The 19842-nt window shown below is 54.7% G+C and overlaps 9 protein-coding genes across 9 annotated transcripts; 4 read left to right on the plus strand and 5 right to left on the minus strand.

Moving 5' to 3' along the window:
* Positions 1–416: 416 nt before the first annotated feature.
* M409DRAFT_21013 (uncharacterized protein) lies at positions 417–1988 on the minus strand (the record flags this gene model as incomplete). The annotated part of the gene is made up of 1 exon (XM_033805661.1): positions 417–1988. The coding sequence occupies one exon, from the start codon at positions 1986–1988 to the stop codon at positions 417–419; it is 1572 nt and encodes a 523-aa protein (XP_033669891.1).
* A 617-nt stretch (positions 1989–2605) lies between these two features.
* On the plus strand, positions 2606–3592 carry M409DRAFT_65324 (uncharacterized protein; the record flags this gene model as incomplete). The annotated part of the gene is made up of 1 exon (XM_033816457.1): positions 2606–3592. One exon carries the CDS (start codon positions 2606–2608, stop codon positions 3590–3592), a length of 987 nt encoding a protein of 328 aa, XP_033669892.1.
* Positions 3593–4414: 822 nt separating this feature from the next.
* On the minus strand, positions 4415–4907 carry M409DRAFT_65325 (uncharacterized protein; the record flags this gene model as incomplete). The annotated part of the gene is made up of 3 exons (XM_033816458.1): positions 4415–4577; positions 4648–4748; positions 4851–4907. 3 exons carry the CDS (start codon positions 4905–4907, stop codon positions 4415–4417), a joined length of 321 nt encoding a protein of 106 aa, XP_033669893.1.
* A 671-nt stretch (positions 4908–5578) lies between these two features.
* Positions 5579–7720, plus strand: M409DRAFT_52978 (uncharacterized protein; the record flags this gene model as incomplete). The annotated part of the gene is made up of 1 exon (XM_033812229.1): positions 5579–7720. One exon carries the CDS (start codon positions 5579–5581, stop codon positions 7718–7720), a length of 2142 nt encoding a protein of 713 aa, XP_033669894.1.
* Positions 7721–8328: 608 nt separating this feature from the next.
* On the minus strand, positions 8329–9622 carry M409DRAFT_21017 (uncharacterized protein; the record flags this gene model as incomplete). Its single annotated transcript, XM_033805662.1, has 3 exons — positions 8329–8742; positions 8798–8875; positions 8936–9622. 3 exons carry the CDS (start codon positions 9620–9622, stop codon positions 8329–8331), a joined length of 1179 nt encoding a protein of 392 aa, XP_033669895.1.
* Positions 9623–11300: 1678 nt separating this feature from the next.
* Positions 11301–12251, plus strand: M409DRAFT_21018 (uncharacterized protein; the record flags this gene model as incomplete). The annotated part of the gene is made up of 2 exons (XM_033805663.1): positions 11301–11428; positions 11903–12251. 2 exons carry the CDS (start codon positions 11301–11303, stop codon positions 12249–12251), a joined length of 477 nt encoding a protein of 158 aa, XP_033669896.1.
* Positions 12252–12551: 300 nt separating this feature from the next.
* On the minus strand, positions 12552–13832 carry M409DRAFT_65327 (uncharacterized protein; the record flags this gene model as incomplete). Its single annotated transcript, XM_033816459.1, has 1 exon — positions 12552–13832. One exon carries the CDS (start codon positions 13830–13832, stop codon positions 12552–12554), a length of 1281 nt encoding a protein of 426 aa, XP_033669897.1.
* A 2859-nt stretch (positions 13833–16691) lies between these two features.
* M409DRAFT_52981 (uncharacterized protein) lies at positions 16692–17400 on the plus strand (the record flags this gene model as incomplete). Its single annotated transcript, XM_033812230.1, has 2 exons — positions 16692–16883; positions 16933–17400. The coding sequence occupies 2 exons, from the start codon at positions 16692–16694 to the stop codon at positions 17398–17400; spliced, it is 660 nt and encodes a 219-aa protein (XP_033669898.1).
* A 1156-nt stretch (positions 17401–18556) lies between these two features.
* M409DRAFT_52982 (uncharacterized protein) lies at positions 18557–19797 on the minus strand (the record flags this gene model as incomplete). The annotated part of the gene is made up of 4 exons (XM_033812231.1): positions 18557–19099; positions 19172–19483; positions 19546–19672; positions 19751–19797. 4 exons carry the CDS (start codon positions 19795–19797, stop codon positions 18557–18559), a joined length of 1029 nt encoding a protein of 342 aa, XP_033669899.1.
* Positions 19798–19842: the final 45 nt, after the last annotated feature.

The following is a 19842-nucleotide window of genomic DNA, read 5'->3' on the forward strand; positions in this document are numbered from 1 at the left end:
GGCTACAGCCCGACCCTGCGTTCACAAGCGCCGCGCCATTTCTCAAGTCTATTCGCGACGGGCAACCAGGCGGCTGGTGGCAACTCTTCTTGATAGTCGGGTTGGATTCCATGAGATGATCGAGAAGAGGCATTGGAAAAGGATACGGATGGCTGAGGGGCGGGAGACTGGCTTTCGGTGGATGACTCCAGTCGTTCCGTGGCGGACATTTGGCTTCTTTGAGCCTATCTGAGATGAGTGCCATAGCGAGATACTGAATGAACAGGAGAATTGAACGAGTCATGCCTCTCCATATGCGATCGTTAGCGCCCTCTCTGTGAGCGACGTACGCACCAGACAGCGCTGTAACGACGAATGCGCCTTAGACTCTCCACAAACACACGCCATGCTCAATCCCCACACTACATCTCCCCTTCTCACTTCTTTCCAAAGCCCAGGAACTTCTTCATCTTAGCCTCCAAATCTCCCTTCCCCTTCCCACCACCAGCAGAAGGCTCAGGGGCATCCTTCTTCGCCATAGCAGCCTTGTGTCCCTGCTCACCCTCCGCCTGCCGCGCCTTCAAGTCGACCTTGAGGTCCTGCGCTCTGCTTCTGTACTCCTCCTTCAAGCTCGGTCCCTGTCTCGCCTTCGTAGACGCATCTGGCGCCCATAACAAGTTGACTAGGACTTTGCCTTTGAAGCCGAGATCCCGGACCAGACGCTGATTCGATACGTTGGGGACGGTTTGGTGACCTTTTGGTCCGGTGTAGCGGAGTTCGAAGGGTTCAGGGGCTTGTGCGAGGGTGCCCATGACTTTGGCGTAGAGGTCGGCGGCGGTGTCTGAAGCTTGGATGGTGGTCTCGATCATGCTTTGATCAGGGTAGCGAACTCGGACGGTGACGTCTTTGACGAGTGCAAGTTTGGCTTGACGTGCCTGCTCCTGTTCTTCGAGCTCCTTTTCGGATAAGAGGCGGGTGTTTTTGCCTGCACGCTCGAGTGAAGCTTGGTGTGCTTTTGCGTGTTCGATGCTTGGCTCGAACGCCGTTGGGTCGTCGGGCTGAAGGGCTGCGGCAGGTGTTCTGGAGGAAGGCGGACGATAGACGGAGATGCCATTGACCACGTTTGAAGGAGGTTCTGATGGTTGAGGTTGGGTTTCTGCTGAAGTGGCGAGGACGTCGTCTTGTACGGGTTGCGCAATTGGTGCATCGGTCATTGTCGCATCCGGCTCTGCTGGCTCGGGACCTGCATCACCTTCCTTAGGTACAGCGGCGTTGTCGGCCGAACCGTCAACTTGGCTTTGCAGGTTTGCTGCAGGCGCGGCGTGAGCGCCTTCAGCCTGTTGGGCAGGTCCTTGTGATGCGCTTGATCCAACTCCAGCGGGCACTGTGTCTACCGAGCTGAAGAACTGCCCAATCTCCTTCATAGCCTCCTCAAGAGGTTGGCCACTATTCCTGAAGCTCAGTCGAATCAACACGCTGCCGTTGTTCACACCGAGCTGGGCTAACGTCTTCTGCAGGTCTGCGAAAGTCTCGAGGTTCCTTCCAAGTACGTTCAGAATTGGCTGCTCGTACTCCAGTCGTCCTGAGCCGGAAGACTGCTTCGATGGGACGCCTCTTTGGGTGAGGTTCAGCTTCCGTGTTGACCCTCCGGCGACAGCATCTTCGTACTTCCTCAACACCAGCCATAAGCTCGTCGTGCTTGGGAACTTGTCGCTCAGTCTGATCCCGCCTTCACTCTCTGGTAGTTGCAATGCCACATTGACCACACTTGGTGATCGACTGCCCTGCACAAGCTGGAGCTTGGCGCCTGTCGTCAGCCCGGATAGCCTGAACGGTTGTGACAGATCCACGGTCTTGTTGTTCTGTGTCTTCAATGTGTACGCCTCTGGATCCCATTTCCTCGCCTTGCAAGCCTCCTCCAGTACCTCACGCAGGTACTTGCCAGGCGAGACCTTAATTTGGGTCCTCTTTAGCGCCGAGTCCAGCACGAACACGTTCCCGCTTGCCATCGTGGCAGGGACAATCGGTGCTGTGAATGTTTTGAAGTCTTGCTGGAGCTGACCAGCCTCGAGTCCTCCCAGCTGTCTTTCGGCCTAAGCTCTAGTTGGGCGCGTTTCCTCGTTGTCTTTGCTCCCTCTCTTCCCGTACTTGCCTCCTCGACTCTTGCCAGGTAGCGAACAGGTATCGCGACAGCTTCCGACCCGTGCTCCAGATCACAGGCGCGCAGAACAGATAGCTCAGCGTGACAACGATAAGGCGCTCGCTCTTGGTTAACCGCAGACCGTCGAGGTTGGAGTTGCTCATCGCTAGGTGAGTGAGTGGTCGAGGAAACACGTGGGGTTCAGTGGCGAAGTGATATCATGGCCGGTGGTGTCTTGTGTCAGCCGCAGTGATAGAAGAATGAACAGCTTCGATGCGATTCCGTGACTCGATCTGGTGCGATATTGTGCTTTCAGGCGCCAGAAGTTGACGACTAAAAAAAGAAGGAGTGCTTGTGCTTGTGCTTGTGAGGCTCGCAGCTCCCCACTTCACGTTGCAGCAACGTGCCTGGCCCCACCAATCCAACCCAAACAACTTCCAATTTCTAATCGGCCTCACCTCTCCATCCCACAACACCACCGCCACCATGTCGAAGACCGTCGCCGTCACGTCGCCCTCCCACTTCACCCAGATCCTCCAATCCTCGCGAATCGTAGTCACAGACTTCTGGGCAGAATGGTGTGGACCATGCAAGGCCATCGCTCCCGTCTACGAGGCTCTCAGCAGCCAACTGTCCCGTCCAGGTCAGATCACCTTCACCAAGGTCAACACCGATGAGCAGAAGGATATCGTACAGACGTACAACATCAGCGCCATGCCCACGTTCCTCATATTCAAGGGAGGAAGAGAGACGAAGCGCATTCGAGGCGCGGACCCCAAAGGACTCGACGCAGCGGTGAAGCAACTGGCACAAGAGGCGAGCAGCGCGGATGAGGGAGGTGCAGGTCCATCAGACGGCGGCAGTAGCGGAGGACGCTGGACAGGCGCAGCAGCACCCAGAGGGTACACCGAAGTCACGGAGCAAGTCGACATTCAAGGTCTGGACTTCCTCAACCTGGACGGCAACGCAGGGGACAAGAGAGCAGTTTTCGCTCCGGAGAAGCCGTCATCATTAGACGGAAAGGGCAAAGCATCAGAGAGCAGCAAGAAGGACTGGATTGAGAGCGACACGGACGAGCAGCTGATGCTGTACGTGCCCTTCCAGTCAACACTCAAACTCCACTCTATTCACATCACCTCGATACCCTCTGGCTCAGAAGAAGCCATGCGGCCCAAGACTCTCCATCTCTACAGCAATCGAAGCCACGTTCTGGGATTCGATGAGGCAGAGGACACGCCAGAGACGCAGAAGATCGAGATTCAGGAAAGTCAGTGGGACGAGAAGACTCAGACAGCCAAGGTCGAGCTGCGGTTCGTCAAGTTCCAGAACATCAGCAGCTTGACCATCTTCGTGGTGGATGGTGATGGCGATGCGGAGAAGACGAGGATTGATCGGTTACGGTTATTTGGTGAGAGCGGCGAGAAGAGGGCGATGGGCAAGTTGGAGAAGATCGGTGATGAGCAAGGCGAGTAGCGCGTGCCATGGATTGGCATGATGGTTACATGGACGCCTGCACAATGCGTGACTACATGAGGATCGTAGTCGCTTCAGTAGCATGAGAAAAGCATCCAAAACATTGCATGGAATTACGAGATGACAACCCCAACTGCAATTTGCATCCTTTCACCAAGCATTTTGCTTCTCAACACATTGTTCTCCATAGGGACAAGGGTCGAGCTTTCTCGACCATACCCACCACGTCGAAAGTCTACACTAAGCTACTGCTTCTTGCCGTTGGGTACCGAGCGAGTTGAGCCATCTTCAGCATGATAGAGACCGTACTGCTCTGATTGTCACTTCGAGCAGCATGTGGCCATGAGGCATTCTATATCTCTTCGTGAGGCTGATTACATCCTTGGTATGGCAGCACCAAAGATGGGAGTTTCTCTCGATCTACTCTTATCGAGGGGTACTCGAAATAAGTGGGCGGTTCCGTGCAGATACGGCTGGCTGAGATGGATGGTCGAGGCCATCTCAAGTTCTGCATGCGCCGGTGAATTCGTCCAAGGGTGAGATATCGACTGTGTTCATTACTACCCAAACAGGTCTTCACGTCATGACACGATTTGATATATGCGGGATAAACATGAGCTTTCAATGCACTTTCATTCTGCAGTACGAAAGCCAAACCTGAACAGCCCGGCCTGGTGCTGTCCCACTCTTCGAGCCACAGCGCCAGATTTTCGTGAAGGCACAGCAAAGCAAGAAAGTCGGAAGGAAGCCGATGCCGTTATTTTGCGCCTTTGCATGCCCACCCACAAGTCATCTCATAGCAACGTGTTCCCAGCCTCCCACTTAGTGAACGGTTCTCCTGCTCTCAGCGATGACCTTGGTCATCTCGTCGACCTTTCTCTTGGCACGGCCGAAGGTACCGAGTCGCTTCTTGGCCAGCTTTCTCGCGCGCTTGTCCTTGGAGTTACGGAGGAGTTCGATGACACGACGCTCGTATGGGGCGAGACTGCGGAGGTGGTGGTGTTAGTGTGTGATGTCCTCTTCTGAGAGGCTTGGCGGACGTCTTCGAGACGTACCCAGAAACCTCCTTCACGACATCCCGAACAAAAGCAGTCCTCTTGCTCAAGTGTCCCTTCATGCGCGAAACACGCGGCTTCGGCTGGCGGGGGGTGACCTTCTGTATGGCGGATGTCCTGTTAGCCCACACTGTCCAATTTCATCGTTTTTGCCGTCCTGGCTCTTGCTCGGTCGCGGGTGGGGGAATCGGTGAGAGACGTACGTGGCCAGCATTGATGCCAACGGCAATGCCGGACTTCTGCTTGACTTCCTTGGGCATTGTGGGTGGTGTTGTCGATGGGAGGACACTGCCTTGAAAATAACAAGTCCAAGTCTGCGGGCGGCGAGGTGGAAAGGCAAGCCCGGAGAAATTCGCTCCGAAGTGCGCGCCAAGAGCTGCTTCCAATCAGCCAATCAGCGTTCAGCTCAGCAGACATCAACATCAACGAGAACACATCATTTTGCCAGCAACCTGAGCATTCTTACCAGCTTGAAATAGATCCGTACATGCTTTGATATAATATGTGATCATTTTGTTCGATTGAGGATCAATATGCAGTCCCTCACAGGTTTCTCCTCCTTTGGAAAATATGGAGCCAGAAAATGGACTAAGGGTTCCCGGTACAATCATACAAGACGTGATCCTCCTACCACATCTTGCATCTAAAGACTCTTGTCACTCTGAGATGAAGTGAAGTGAATGAATCCGTTCCACATCACGTGCTGTCACATGCTCGGATGGATAACCGGTTTCTGCGGGTCTTCAAACCGATCCCGGCTAAGCGTCATCGAGAGACGAAAGCTTGGAGCTGGGATTTGACTTCGTCGAGACTTTGCTTTGTCCCACGACCTTGACCCCAGCCATTTACCCTGATCGCTGTGCCTGCTTTTTCAACAACTGCGAGGAAAGGATTCTCAGTTGTTGCTGCTGTCCATTATGCGCGGCGAACAATGAGTCGGCATGCGGTGGATGTAGGGCGGAAGGGTCTACTACACCTGTCTGGCGCGAATCACATCCTCGCCCTGCCTCTCATCCGGACGAACCCCATCTCCACGACTCTTATAAAGGCTGCGGTGCGAACGCAGCACACGGCAACTGCGCGGCCTGTTGCAGGACTCCTGAGCGCCGCACGATCCTCACATCGATATGCTGCAACCACGAATACGTTGTCCAGATGGCCTGGAACGGCGTCACCGGAGATAACGAGCCTGCGATTCACCAGGACATTCCACTCACATCTGCAGATATCGGAAGGCTCGAGTAGGCCATCTATCAGATGGTTGCTGCAAAGAAGATGGAATAGTAGCAAGAAAGGCCCTGTTGAAAGCGCAGCGGCGAGGGAAACAGAGAGCAAGACGATAGCATCATCGCCCAAGAGCCAGGAACACACCACACATAGCACAGGCCACAGCCTCTATGATCGCCTGCCACATCTTCATCGCCCGACTAAGGAAGAGTTATTAGCTGCTGCGACCGGCTTCTGGCACCGACTACAGATTCGTTTCAAGTGGTTCTCAATACGAAGCGTACGGCCCTTCAACCATGAAGAGATCTTTGCGTTCATGAGCTGGATCTTCTGGGGACACTTCCTCTGGCTTATCATCGGCACGACGACTTTTGTCAGCGTAACGATCCTCATTCTCAACACCGTATTCGCTCAAGAGACCATCGCTGGGTCCATCGGCAATTACTTGACCAGGAGCAGCGGGCTGAAGGTAGTCTTCGAAAGCGCTGTTGTTCCAGACTGGTCTGATGGAGTCATTTCTTTCAAGAATGTGTTCGTTAGCCGACGACCCCAGAAGGACAAGCGCCAGAGAGCTGTCACCAAGGGATCCTCAACGACAGCTGCGGCGGCTGCGGCTGTAGAGGCTCGAGCAGAGAAAGAGAAGCACAAATATGGACAAGCCGCAGACGCTGCAGCAGACGGCGAAGATGACGGCAATTACAGCCAGTTCGACGTCACGATTGACGAGGTTCAGGTCTCGCTGTCGTTCACCAAGTGGTTCAACGGCAAAGGCTTGTTACACAACGTTTCAGTCACCGGCGTCAGAGGAGTGATCGACCGCACTTCAGTACAGCCACGCACAGGGAACGAAGATCCAAAGAGCTATCGTCACGAACACAACACGGGCGACTTTGAGATCGACAACTTCCGCATGGAAGACGTGTTGCTCACGATTTACCAGCCAAACGACTTCCGACCCTTCCAAGTGAGTGTCTTTAGTTGCGAGCTACCAAGATTGCGGAAGCAGTGGCTGTTCTACGACTTCCTCTGCGCCAACAACATCCACGGCAGCTTCGACAACTCCCTGTTCAGCGTACATCCAAGACAGGTGCATAGCACCACTGGCATTCCTTTGGTTGATGGCCACGAGGAGGACAGCTCGCAGTGGAAGAAGCACAGCCGCATTCGCATCGACGGGCTCAAGATTGATCACCTCAACCGAGGCGTGGAAGGTCCATTCTCCTGGATCTACGAAGGGAATGTTGACATTGTGGCAGATGTCATGATCCCGAATGACGCAGACGGCAGCATTGCCAAAGTGATGAGCGACTTTTACGACCGCATGGAAGCGACTGTCACGCATCAGGTGCAAAACGGTCGACAAGCGATCACGCAGCAGAGTGACAGTGTCATCAATAACCATGAAACATCACTCAATCACCTGCAGGAGAAGCCTGAACCACAGGCACCAGAGGACCCGAACGATAACCGATTCGTTGTTTTCGACATTGGCATTCACCTCAACGATGTGCGCGCTAGCGTGCCTATCTTCAACAAGGACTTATCATACGTCAGCAATGCTGCCGTCAGGCCGATTGTGGCGTACATCAACTCCCACTCCCATCGATCATCAAACTTCATCCCCATCAGCTGTCGAATCGTCAAACGCCTGAGCGAGTTCGACGGCTCATGGACCGTCTTCGACAGCGGCTTGCTCGACGACTTATCCCAAGAGACCTACGACGCATTTCTCAGGGACATCACAGACCGCAAACAGAGACAGAGGCGGATCAAAAAGGTCGGCCTCTGGGCCGCATCGGTCGCCGCCCAGGCGCTCTTCATCGGACTCGCTGGGCAATTGGCCTAGCACCGTCCAAGTACGACAACGATAGAGCTAGAAGCTCACTAATCTCGACCCTTCCCCGCGAGGAAGAATTCTGTGTACAGTTTGGCATGGGCATTGAGGAACAGCACCACAGCGCGGCGTTAAGGACAGGTATCATGGGCGTGTAAAAGTACATTGGGATTCTGGGTTTGGGAATGGGGATTGTGACTATACTCCGTCACAAGTTTGGGATTCTGGGCGGTGTTTTTGTATTATTTATTAGAGATGCTGACGACGCTTATGGCCTGACTGTACACTTTCTACCCTCCTCCACTTACCAAGACCTTTCATTCCGTTGAGTCAATACACATCAGTGCGAGGGGCCTCTCCACGTAACCTAAGTAAGATAGAAGTAAGTCTGATAAGGCTCGCTGATCATAGTGTTTCTATACTGGCGGGCAAGAACTCAAAGCCTGATCTAGGTAACAATCAAATCGTATTATACTCTACCTAGCGCCGTTTTCTTCCCGGGCTACATAACACATACTGACTCTATAAGCTAATAGGCTTTAGTACCGGATCTCGATTTAGGAAGGAGCAGTAAATACATTAGGAGTTTTTGTCAGATAGTTCACTCAAGCCTCCACTAGCTAGATAGTTGTCGTCGTGGTCGTCGTCTGAGCACTCTCAGACAACAGCTTCGCAAGCGCAGCCTTCTTCTCCGACTCATCCTGGATCTTGTCAATCTCTCCAACCTTCCTCTTAAACTCCGCCTCCTGCTCTCTCTTCTTCTCCTGCTCCTCGTGTTCCTCAGGTTCTCCAATGGAAAGCCCAGTGTCGAGCTCGACCTCCACCTCGGAGTTCGTCTCGTGGAGTTGTTTCTGCTCCTCTTCTGCCGCCTTCCGCTCGGCCTCCTTGTCGATCTTCTCTTCTCCGATTTGCTGGCCGTTCTCGTCGAATACGGCTCGGTAGTACTCGACTCCGGTCTGTTCTCCGTCCGCGTTGTAGATCGGTTTGATGAACTCGTTGGTGGCGGAAGTTCGGGTTCCGGTGTACTTGAGGGGCTGTGTCGATTCAGTATCGTTTAGACACATCAACAAATATGTGGGCGGTACTTACGCCTCCACGGAACATCTTCGTAAAAGTGGCGACCCTATAACCGGTTCCACCGTATGAGACGACGAGTGACTGGTCGGTCTGCAGGATTTCATGATCAGGATCTCATCGTCATCGTCGTGATGTACATAATATACGCACCTCGGATGCAGTGTATGTCGCCCAACCCTCACTGTTGCTTTTCATCGAAGTCGACGCGCTAGCTCCCCCCTTCGCGATGCCCGTGGCTCCAACGTTCAAACCGCCGCTCGTGTCCCGGCTATGGGCACTCTCCATCTTGATCTGGCACTCATCGGTCGACCAAGTCCTCGAGATAACCCACAGTCCATACTCGGCAATCTCCTCTCGATACTGACTCTGCACAATACCCTTGGCATTGGCCTTGATCCAGTCTCCAATGGTCGCTCGCGGCAACTGCGCGAAGCTATCCTCCACGATAATATTCTTGGTGATGAGCGCCGCCTTGCCCGTCTTGCCCCATTTATTCTTGGCCTCAGCCGAGACGTCAATCGGAGCCGCGGACAGGGCTCCGGAGACACCTGCCTCGAGTCCGAAGGAATGCTCCGCCTCACTGCCCGAGGACGTGGTCTCCCATGTTGAAGTTTTCGAAGGCGCCCGGGTCAGCGTTGGGCCGAAGCGCCCAAATCCGTCCTTCTCGGGACGGCCAGGCTCGGACAGGTCGGTGATTTGGTAGAAGATGCCGTTTTGGTCGAAGCATCCCACCGCACCCGGGTGGCACTGGGCAAATGGCTGAGGTCGGTATAGGTAATACCCAGAGCCATTGGGCTTCATGAGGGCGGCATACTCTTCGTGTACGGAAGGAGACATGGTGATATGGGTCAATGGGTTGTGCAACGAGTCGGTTTGCTGTTTCAGTGGACCCCTTTCCTGAGGGCGCCCGCTCTCATATCTGCGTAGCCAGCGCTGGGAGTATGGAAAGACGTCTCCTCAGATGCACTGGTTGGTAGACATGAGATCACGGATGAAGTCATGGTCGCAGGGATGGTCTTCGATCATCACCAATTTGGGATATTGCACTCTGGTGTCTTCAGGTTTTAGGTCCACGCTTGGGAGCAATAAAGTGGACTGTACCTAAGTAACTGGGAAGGTAGAAGCTCAGGAACCGGTCTTTCTCGTCCATATTAGTCGTCGTGCGTACGAAATCTGGCCTCTAGTCTGCCATTGCGATGCTGCTGCCAGGTAAGAGCGAAGGAGAGCTAGAGAAGAAGAAGGCGAGGGCAACAGTGGCACAGCGCGATGATGGACGTGCAGATACCTAGCCAGTGTGATGGTGCGCTCACTCTGTCCCAGAGCTTCGAGAGAGCGCTGAATGCGAGGTGGGTACAGCAGTTCTCTCGTCGCTCGTCGCAAGGCACGAGATTGGATGGTGATGGAGGAGGAGACGAGGTCAAAGGGCTAGTTGGAGCTAGCAATGCCGTGTGGTGGGTATTGACGATCTTATCTTATCTAGGATCTAGCTCGACACAGCTCCCAACGTCAGCTGCTTCTCTGACCTTTCTTGGCCGTCGACAAACATGTATTTCAGCACTCAGGTAGCACATTGCAAGAGAACGACATCGAGACTGCATATTCGTCTTGAGTGTTCTCCTGGTTCGCCTGCCTATGTCGTGACCACGAGCCCCGGCGGCGATGCTAGCCACCGAAGCAGCTGCTAGTACGCAAGACAATAACACCATCCCACGCGCGATGCACGCTGTTACTTGAGAGCTGGCCAATGATAGAATGCCACGAAAGGCTTAAACAAAGTCCCGGGTCTTTGAAATTGCCTTGAAGCACTCAATATGCTCCGTGACCGGGCATGAGAACTGACGTCCCGCTTTAGCCATGTGTGGTTGAGTAACAACGTGACATTGTGCTGGTGAGAGAGACTAGGACGCTACCAAATTGTGCCATAGTAGCGAGTATAGAGCGTGCCCGTTTGGTACCAGCAGCATCGACCTTGGGGTTCATGTCCAATCTTGTTCTACTTTGCATTCAAAACATTAGAGCAAGGTATTTTTACCGCCAACCCAACGATCACCTTGATTTACAATCGGCCCCTTGACGGGCATTTCTGCCACCATAATCCCTTGAAAGACCGGAAACATGGTCATTTTCAGCAACATGATCCCAGACTGCGAGGGAAAGTGTCCGACGGTTGAGCAATACATGATTCTCTTCCAGTGACCAATGGGTCCTCATTGTAGGGGGTGTTGGCCCAGATTGCCAGGAAGATGTCCTGCGTCCTTGCAATGGACTTCTTCAATCTACTCTTCGCAGCCGACCGTAGCCCGTTCAACATGATCCACGCGTAAATTGAGCTCTGGGCGCTGTTCGGCGAGCGCCTTAACTACTGCATCCGCTTCGCATACATGCAGGCGCTGTTGAAGCAGCAGCCTACCTACTTCCACGCATTTCCAACTATTTAGATTGCTGGCAGTCTCGATGCCGACATGACCAAGATTGATAACGGAACCGCAGAGAAAAGTCCATCTACATTACCAGCATGTCGCAGTTCATCACCGCTTACGCTGTGAGCTTCTACCAAGATGCTCGTCTAGCCTGCCAGTGTACTTGGCCTTTGCCCAATGCAGTGCCCAACACCTGGAGCACTTCACCAAGATCATGGACAAGGTATGCAGTCTGCTACTAGCCTCGCCGCCGAGTACCTGCACAACACTCCGCTAATACACTTCTTCCTTGCGGCGGATCACATGAAGAGCTGTTTCGACAGAGGTCGCAAAAAGTAGCTCCCGCTGTGATCAGAAGACACCAACAGCAGCCATCCAACTGGCTTTCATACCAGCAGCCGTCTATATATTCAGTACGCTGGCTCTATGGTCAGGGAGCAGACACATTTCGCACTTCTTCACCTTCTTCGTTGCTGCATCGACTTCCTACGGCATTGCGTATTGGTGGGGACCGAAGCTAGTTCTTGCTGATACGTTGACTTCGGCACAGTTCTTTACTGTTCTCCTTGCTATGCTGGTGGGCGCTCAGAGAGGTGGTCAACTATTCACGCCGGAGACTGATGCTGCCAGGGCGACGACCGCTGGTGCTAACGTGTTTGATCTGATTTCGCTCCTACGACGAAGCTCACAGCAGCAGCCAGGAATCGGGCATCTCAATAGAGGATGGCTTACTGCTCACCACAAGCACGATCACCATAACCGTCAAACCCGTCCAAGTCGCCGACTTCGTCGACTCCATCGTCTTCCGCGACACCACCTCCCTCGTCCTTGAAACGAACATGATTTTCGACGCCTCTGTGGCATTCGTGCTGAACTTGGTTGCTACGGCATGGGCCACAGCGACACAGTCTAACATCCCAAAGCAGCCCACAGTGCCAGAAATCCACGACACCGTAGCCTCCATCCCAAAAACCTACTTCACTCCTGCGCATTTTCGGGCAACCACCGCCGCTCCCCGGGTCTCCTCCTCGTCTGAAAGTCGATGACAGGAGACGCCTGGGGAGATTAGGCGGACGGGAGAAACGACGGTGGTGATCATCACCCGTCGATTGCTTACGGTTCAGAAGGCGCATGTGATTTTTTGCATGGAGGAGGGGAGGGTTGTGGCTTGGATTGGGGAGCGCATGGAGATTTGGCGGGTAAAATGAAGGGTGCAGGGCGAATGATTGGCAGCAGAGTTCGGGGTGATGGGTAGAGGACGATGGAATTGCAGGTGGGAGGAATGTCCTTTGATTCTTTGTCTGGTTGGAGAAAACCGTATCAAGTATGCGTGGTAATCCTGGCCTCTACCTCCTGCGATCTCTGTCCCGATCGTGGTGACGGTCTCTATCATCCCGGTCTTTATGCCGTCTAGATCGTTCACGGTCATAATCGTCGTTTTCTCTTTCACGATCCTTCCTCCGCCGCCTTTCCTTCTCCTTGCGGCGATAGTACTCTTCATCACTCTCTTCATCATGCCTCCTACGATCAGAATCACGCTCGCGTCTGTGATCGTGGTCCCGGCCAGCGTTCCTTTCCTTCTCTCGCCTGCGATCTCTCGAATCACGCTCCTCACTCTCATCTCTCCGCCGCCTCCTCTCCTTGTCTTTCTCCTTTCTCTCAAATTCGTCTTCGTATTTCTTCCTCTCGTCCTGCTCTCGCTTCTTCTGCAGCTCCTCCTCCGTGTACATCTTTCCTGTCTTCTTGTCTCTCAACAGGACAGGGTTGTAGATTTTGATTTCCTTGCCACCCTTGGCGCCTTTGCCCCAAGCGCCCATCTCCTGCGCAAGCGCTGCATCTTCTTTGGCTCCGATACCCAGCAGATTCGCTCGTCGTTCTGGGAGTTTGTTGATGTCTTTGGGCAATTTCTTGCCTCTCTGCGATCCAATCCCCTCGCCGTCTTTCCAGCCCATGCCACGAAGTAGAGCAGCCCCGAACTGTTCTACGGGAACGCGAGCGTAGTCGTCCAACGTGGCTGCATCTGGCGCAGAGGTGTAGTCGTGTTGAAAGGCGTCTCCTTCCGTCATTGTGCCCTCTGCAGCCGGTATCGTGAGGCTCTTATTCGTGGTGGTCTTGCCGAGAAGCGCATCCATAGCCAGTTCATCGTCTGTCTTCTGACGTGGCGGCTCGGCCTCTTCGCCATTTGCGTGGCCGTTCTGGTCTGTCGCATGTCCGTTCTCAGCCATCTCGTAATCACCGTTCTCCTCCGCTCTCTTATATGTGTTCAGCCCAAACTGAGGCTTCTTCGCCGCATCCGCCGCTTCGACTGCCCTCATCTTCTCTTCCATGTTCACATCGTTGCCATGAGTGGGCAATGCGCTCTTCTGCCTCTTGCGCTGATTGGCCGCTTCCCTCCAGTCTCGATTTGACATCTTCGGAATCACCAGCGGGCCGGTGTCTTTCTTCTTGCGACTCTCGTCGATTGCGCCGCCTGCTTCGCGATCAAAGTGCGAGACTTTCTCTTCTGCGCCAAACTCGGCGCCTGCGTCTTCTTCATCGTGCAGGCTGGAGTGTGGGCGCTTGACGCCGTTTATGGGTGGTGGCCCCTTGCGCTTCGCTCCGAGGGAGAGCGATATCTTGCTGGCCATGGTGTTGGAATGGTCTTTGAGCATGAGAGGTTGAATGGTGAGTCTTAACTTTTGGGCAGAGGCCGGAGAAGGAAGGTCTGCCGATTGACGTCGTGCTTGGCAGTTTTGGGCGTTCATGTGACAGCAGCGACCAACCTGGAGAAACCGAGAACTTGCAGTCGCAGGAAGGCTGAACAGACTCACTACGACGCAACACTCACATTAGGCCATGCGTTAGCCATTTCTCGTGGCAATGCCATCTCTGCAAGAAGTCGGCCACACCGCGAGGCTCAGCATTCTCCGGCTACTCGGGTACAGCTGCATACCCGGACCGGCTAACGCATGACTTCTGCATCTCACCGCCAGGATGAGATCATGATTCGCTTCTGAATGTTTGCCTGACTTCCTTAATCCAACGACATGTTGTGGTCAAGAGTGACTGCACAGTATTCATCTTGCTCAAACAACCACAATGCGCCGATCACATACCAACGTGAATCGCAAGATGTTTGAAGGCGCCGGGCTGTCGCTTAGCGCGCAAAACGGCGATACCAACCACGACACATGAGAGCACCGCCATCGATGCCCAACTGCCGTGATAAGGCTGCCGACTTGTGACCATATTCAGATCTCAAAGTCCACCACGACAGCAAACGTTCTGCCACGAGTCAACCAGATCGAAGAAACCTGCACGTTCTGCTTCCTCCGAAACGAAGATTTCCGACACGAGGCATGGCTTGCATCTATAGGCCGATCCCGCTATTGCATGAACACGCGCAACATGCCTGATGCTGGCGTGCATCCAAGGCTGGAGGATAGGCTTTCAAGTTTAATCCAGTATCCAGCGAGTTGCAGAAGGTTTCGACTGGGACGGCCATGATAGCTGACGACGAGGTGTAAGCGCGATCTGGTACCTGCAAGAAGCCTGCAGCCAATGACAGGCCAATCCTGGTCCAAGAGTCTATATGACAGGCGCCTTGAGTTCCGACGATGTGGTTGCACTAACTCAACCTCATCTGAAGGCCGACGTGAAAAGGGAGTGTGGTTCCTCGTTTCCTGGACTTTCTCGCTCCTCGTTGACCTCTGGACGTCGCCTTACAGCTTTTCAACGCCGAAGAACGCCAGACCAGTGGGCAGCAATGGACCAATGGATTACCGAGTCAACATCGAGACCTGGTCGAGCGTGCAGGGACAAGACGAGTCGAACCAATATTGGGCCCTGGTCATACATTCAATTGCGTCCAAGGAGCCCGAGAGAAAGTGCTGACAGCACAAGATAAGCCAACAAGCTATACGCAACACATTCTGTGTGTATCGAGAGCGAACATGAAGTGCAACGACGGCGATTATCAACTCACCTGGTGCTTGCGTGCAATCATTGCGCACAGGATGTCCTTCAGGGTCGAACGACGTACGCGATGCCGAGCAGGACCCGACATGGCTGTTTGACCTTGCCGTAGCCCCCACACACGGTGTTTTCAAGTTGACCTCCTTGTGCACAGCTTGAAGAGAATGCGGAGATTCCCCTGCGCTGCCCCAGATTCAGCGTGCTTTTGAATAGATCCCAGACGCTGTGATGTCCGGATCAGGCCGAGCAACGAAGACCCCATCTTGCTCTGTGCATCAGGGGAGGTCGTCGATCATGGTACGCTACTATGGCTCCCGTAGCCTCTGGGTTCTGTCCTACAAGACATTCCTTGTGAACGTGGGCAGATTCACACCGTCCTTCTTCGAGTTACAGTACCTTTGTAACACTCTTTCAGATGTTCCGAGATTTCGGCTACCCAAGCAAGTCCTGTACCTGCATCATGCATGACCGATCTACGATACCCCAGCATGAGATACGACGTGGAAATGAGAACATTGGGCCTGTACTTGATTAGCACAATACCTGGACCACCTTGGGAAAATTCAATGGTCAACGTACTCTCCAAGGCTTGCCAGGACCGATCTTATGGCCTCGATTGGAACAGCACCAATGATGGATATACAGTGCCCAATTCATGACAAGGCCGCCTTGATCCGAAATCGCGACGGTCATACACGACCAAAGGAAAGGACTGGCTAGTTGGAGAAACTACAGAGCTCGAAAACCCATGGCTACGGGCATCAGCAAACTCTGGACTTTCGGGCTGAAGGGTCCAGATTCCAGAATGTCGACAGCACTGAGCAGCCGTTTACGACATCCCAACATCGACGAGCAACACGAGAGAAAGAGCTGGAAGCGGCACCGCTGGGAACGTCGCGAGTCCTTCCGACCCTGAAAATGGACGCGTTGAGGCCAGCGGGACTCGTCTTTGCGGACCGAAAGTATCTTACCTCCGCCATCGCGACGTTGAATAACACCTTTCCATGTGGCGAATTAGCATCGACAATCTTCTGCAGTTGGATCTCACTTGTCTCACTCTGTGGCTACCTGAGGAAGGACAGCCATGGCGGCATCCTCTTCCAGTGGCAAGAAACGCCCGGCTGGTGGTCGTCAACGGTCTACGATCCTCGGCTATGTGCAGTCCAAGTACCGCGTCGCCGATGCTGCCCATTGTTGTGATGACGGGCTCGAGCTGCAGGTACATTTTACAAATGCAGGTACGCGGAGCAAAAAGGAAAACAAGCGTGACGAGCATTCGAGCTTGTGCATGCTGCACAGGGCAGGAGAGACGTGTAGACTTCGACGCTGGGCGAGCGCCGCAAAGTCTGGATGCTGGACTAGACTTTTGCTCTTGACGATGATGTGCGAAGGTCGAGTGCAGTGACCGTTATTGGTTTGGACTTCCTCGGCGACGCGCTTTTCGCACTCGAGTGAGGCGTCCCATCTTATCGTCAGCCTGAGGCACAGTGGAGCCTACGATCGTCCCTCGCGGGTCTGTCCCGTACACCCGCATGTCTCACCAGGACGAGATGGACCCCACGGCTCCACGAGCTCGCCACCTACGACGTCAGGAACAGCCGGCGATGGCACATGAAGTGGGAGAGCGAACAATTACCACACCGAATGGGTCACGCTGCCATCACCAGCACGAGCTTCGTGCAAGCGAAGTTGAAGCGAATCTCGACAAGAACACCCACGAGCACGTGCGATGCGAGGCCCTGGATGATGGACAGGCACGATTCATGAACCCAGGCTTCCAGAAAGTGCTGGTGTTTGTTCGGTCATTCGGCTCTTGAACAAAAAGTCCCCTCCACCTTTGAACCGAAGTGGCAACAAGGAATCCCAGCTGCTGATCGCAGGCATGTGAAAGTCGGGGTCGCAAGGTTCCCAACGCCCAGCTGTCAATCTCGGCCCTTGGCTGTGCCTGGCACCGTGGGCGATATACCGCGCAAGGTGGGAGAGCTAGAGAAGGATAGCAAGTGCGAGGATTTTGGACGGGTTGTAGGTTCGCTGCATCCCAGTGCCGCGGCGGTGATGTGGATGCTAGTCGCAAGCCACCGTCACCGAGAGCTTGTCACCGGAAAGGAAAAAGACATGACGATGGAAGATCGTCGTCGAGGTGGGTTGGGAAAACGCCCAATTTCGTTTAGGGTCGATCGTCCGCTGGGCGGAAGTGCTGCAGGAACAATTCTCGTGAAGAAGCGACGGCGGAAAGTCTGAACAATTCCCCGGGGGTCCTACGTCGGTAGCTCGGCACTACGGACGGGACTGGCGGATCAAAGTCAAAGGCCCAGATGCCGTGGACGAAAAAGCAGAGAGCAGCAGCTCGTGATGATGATGAGAGCTCCTCCAGCAGCTCTTCTCGGCAGCTGTGCTCGCAAAAGGGCTGTGTCGCGTTCGCACACGAACAGGAACAAACGAGGCAGGGCGGCACAGATTGTTGTTGGGCAACGCGTGCCGGCTAGTTGAACCCGGACGAGCTCCCGTATCTGTGGGTGTACACCCGAGGAAGGGCTGGCTGCCGGCGAGCCAAGTGTATTTTGATTGACAAGTAACGTCCAGCCCGCATACGGTGTTTGACATGTGAGAGAGGGAAGAAAAAGGCCAGATATACCGACCACTTACAGAATAGATATTTTCTTTTTGGGCCCTGATAAGACCGAATGCAGAGTCAAGGACGGCTCCCAAGGGAATCTGACAGGCCACAACCAGCGACAGCGACACCTCCTGCAGCGTGAAATTAACATGTCGGCCTCCAGAGCGCACTCGTCGCTCCTGCAGTAGTTCCGCATAGGGAAGGGTGCCTACGCAAACTAGGCGAAGGCTGTGCTACATTCGGTGGGAGTGCCTGTTTGAAGGTTTTCGCTGTGCTCGCCGTGGCTGCATACAGTACCTGTACCTGCCGTTTGAGTTTTGTGGACGGCATAAATTGTGCATTAGCGGGGTTTTTGCAGCTTTGCACACGCGCTTCTAAAAATTCACGACCAATGCCGAGGCGTGGACGCAGCCCAACTGTGCCTGCACCTCTGGCTGGCTGCGCTGGAGCTCGCTGGCGCCGACGAACGACAGACTGACAGACAGCGACACTGCGGCAGCCGACGTCCGGCGGTCGTTCGTCTGCTTGTTTGTCGCACCGAGATGCGCTCAATATGGACACGTCTTCTCGAAGGTCGATCGGCCTTCTAGTTGATACAGAGCACCGGTAGACCGCTACCTGGCAAGTGGAGCTGGTATTTGTGTGCTTCGAGAAGACGCTGCGTCAGAGAGTGAAACAATGGCGTGGGGAACAAGTCGCCGATGCATATCCACCAATCACGACGCCGCGAGTCTGTCCGGTGGCCTGGCGGGCGGGCAGCGACGGTACCTGGTACCTGCGTTAGGTGCTGCTCGTGTGTTTCAACTCGTCCGACGCCAGGCCGCGGTGGGAAGCAGCAGCAGGAGCAAGAAAGTGATGAGATTTTTCCTCGCACGCGTCGATTTTGACTCGCCTCTCGCAGCTGCGTGGCCACGGCCGCCGCACTCTGATCAGCCGTGGAATGGTGCGACCTACCCACTGGCAGGCGCTGCAGTAGCGAGCACCAGCAGCCAGCACAGCGCAGCACACCACACCACGCCCGTGTCTTTCGTTCGCCGCGACCGTGAGGCCACACACGGCGTGATGGCTGCGCAGCGAAGCGCTATTGGAAGAAAGTCCTGACACATGTCTGCACCGGCGCAGCGAGCGGTCCAGCGAATCCCGAGCTAGGGTCTCGACGGTTGGTGATGATTGACTTCCGGCACAGGTTATCGATTGGAAGCGAAGCCGTGGTGATAGGCTGACCGGTGGCGTTGGCAGTCTGGCCACACGGCCTGGCGATGCCGCGAGTGGGCAGTGAGAACGACGAAGAAGACGAGTCGCAGCAGAGACAAACGACCAACACTGCGCTCACGACACGGCAGGCAGGCCTGGGCTATTGGATTGCACTATTGACGGATCTGAGCAGAAACATACACGCTGCAGCTTTGCAGACTGACTGGCCGTGTGGCCACCGGCGGCTTGAGACAGCTGCATCGAATAGTCGTCGTCACTGTGCAGCTGTGCAGAGCGCGTCGCCGGGTCCGAGGAAAGCGGCCTGTCGTCGTTCGCTGGACCAGCCCAAGCAGCGACGCTGTGTTTGCAGCTGCACCACGCTGACTCTAGACGCGACTGTGTACCTGAGATGCTGATGGCGGATGAATCGAACAGACATGCCGCCGCAAACAGCCCACGGGAGTGCAGTCGGCGGTGGTGATTCATGGGCGGTGCTGGGATGGGATGATACAGCTGAGGATGAGACGCAAGAGAAGAGACCTGTCCGATCCCACACTACTGCTGTCCTTTCCTACTCGACCTGCACGACGACGTCGAAATCTTGTGCTGCTCGACGCGCTGGTGTGTGTCGCCTTTCTCGTATGCATGCATGCACGGTCAACGACTTGTGGCCAGCCGGCACCGCACACCAGCGACCTGTACCTGGGAGGAATGGAGCAGCAGCGGCGTGGACGTGGGTGGATGCAGCGGCGCAGTAGCGTGGTGCCGGGGTGGGCGTACCTGCATGGCGGTGGGACGCTGTCGTTGGCTGCGTGTTGGGCGGGCATGGGTCTGGGATGCGTCCCGATGTGCCCCATGAGCCAACTCGAATC

Source organism: Zasmidium cellare (genome assembly GCF_010093935.1).
Source record: "Zasmidium cellare ATCC 36951 unplaced genomic scaffold M409scaffold_11, whole genome shotgun sequence".
NCBI lineage: Eukaryota > Fungi > Ascomycota > Dothideomycetes > Mycosphaerellales > Mycosphaerellaceae > Zasmidium > Zasmidium cellare.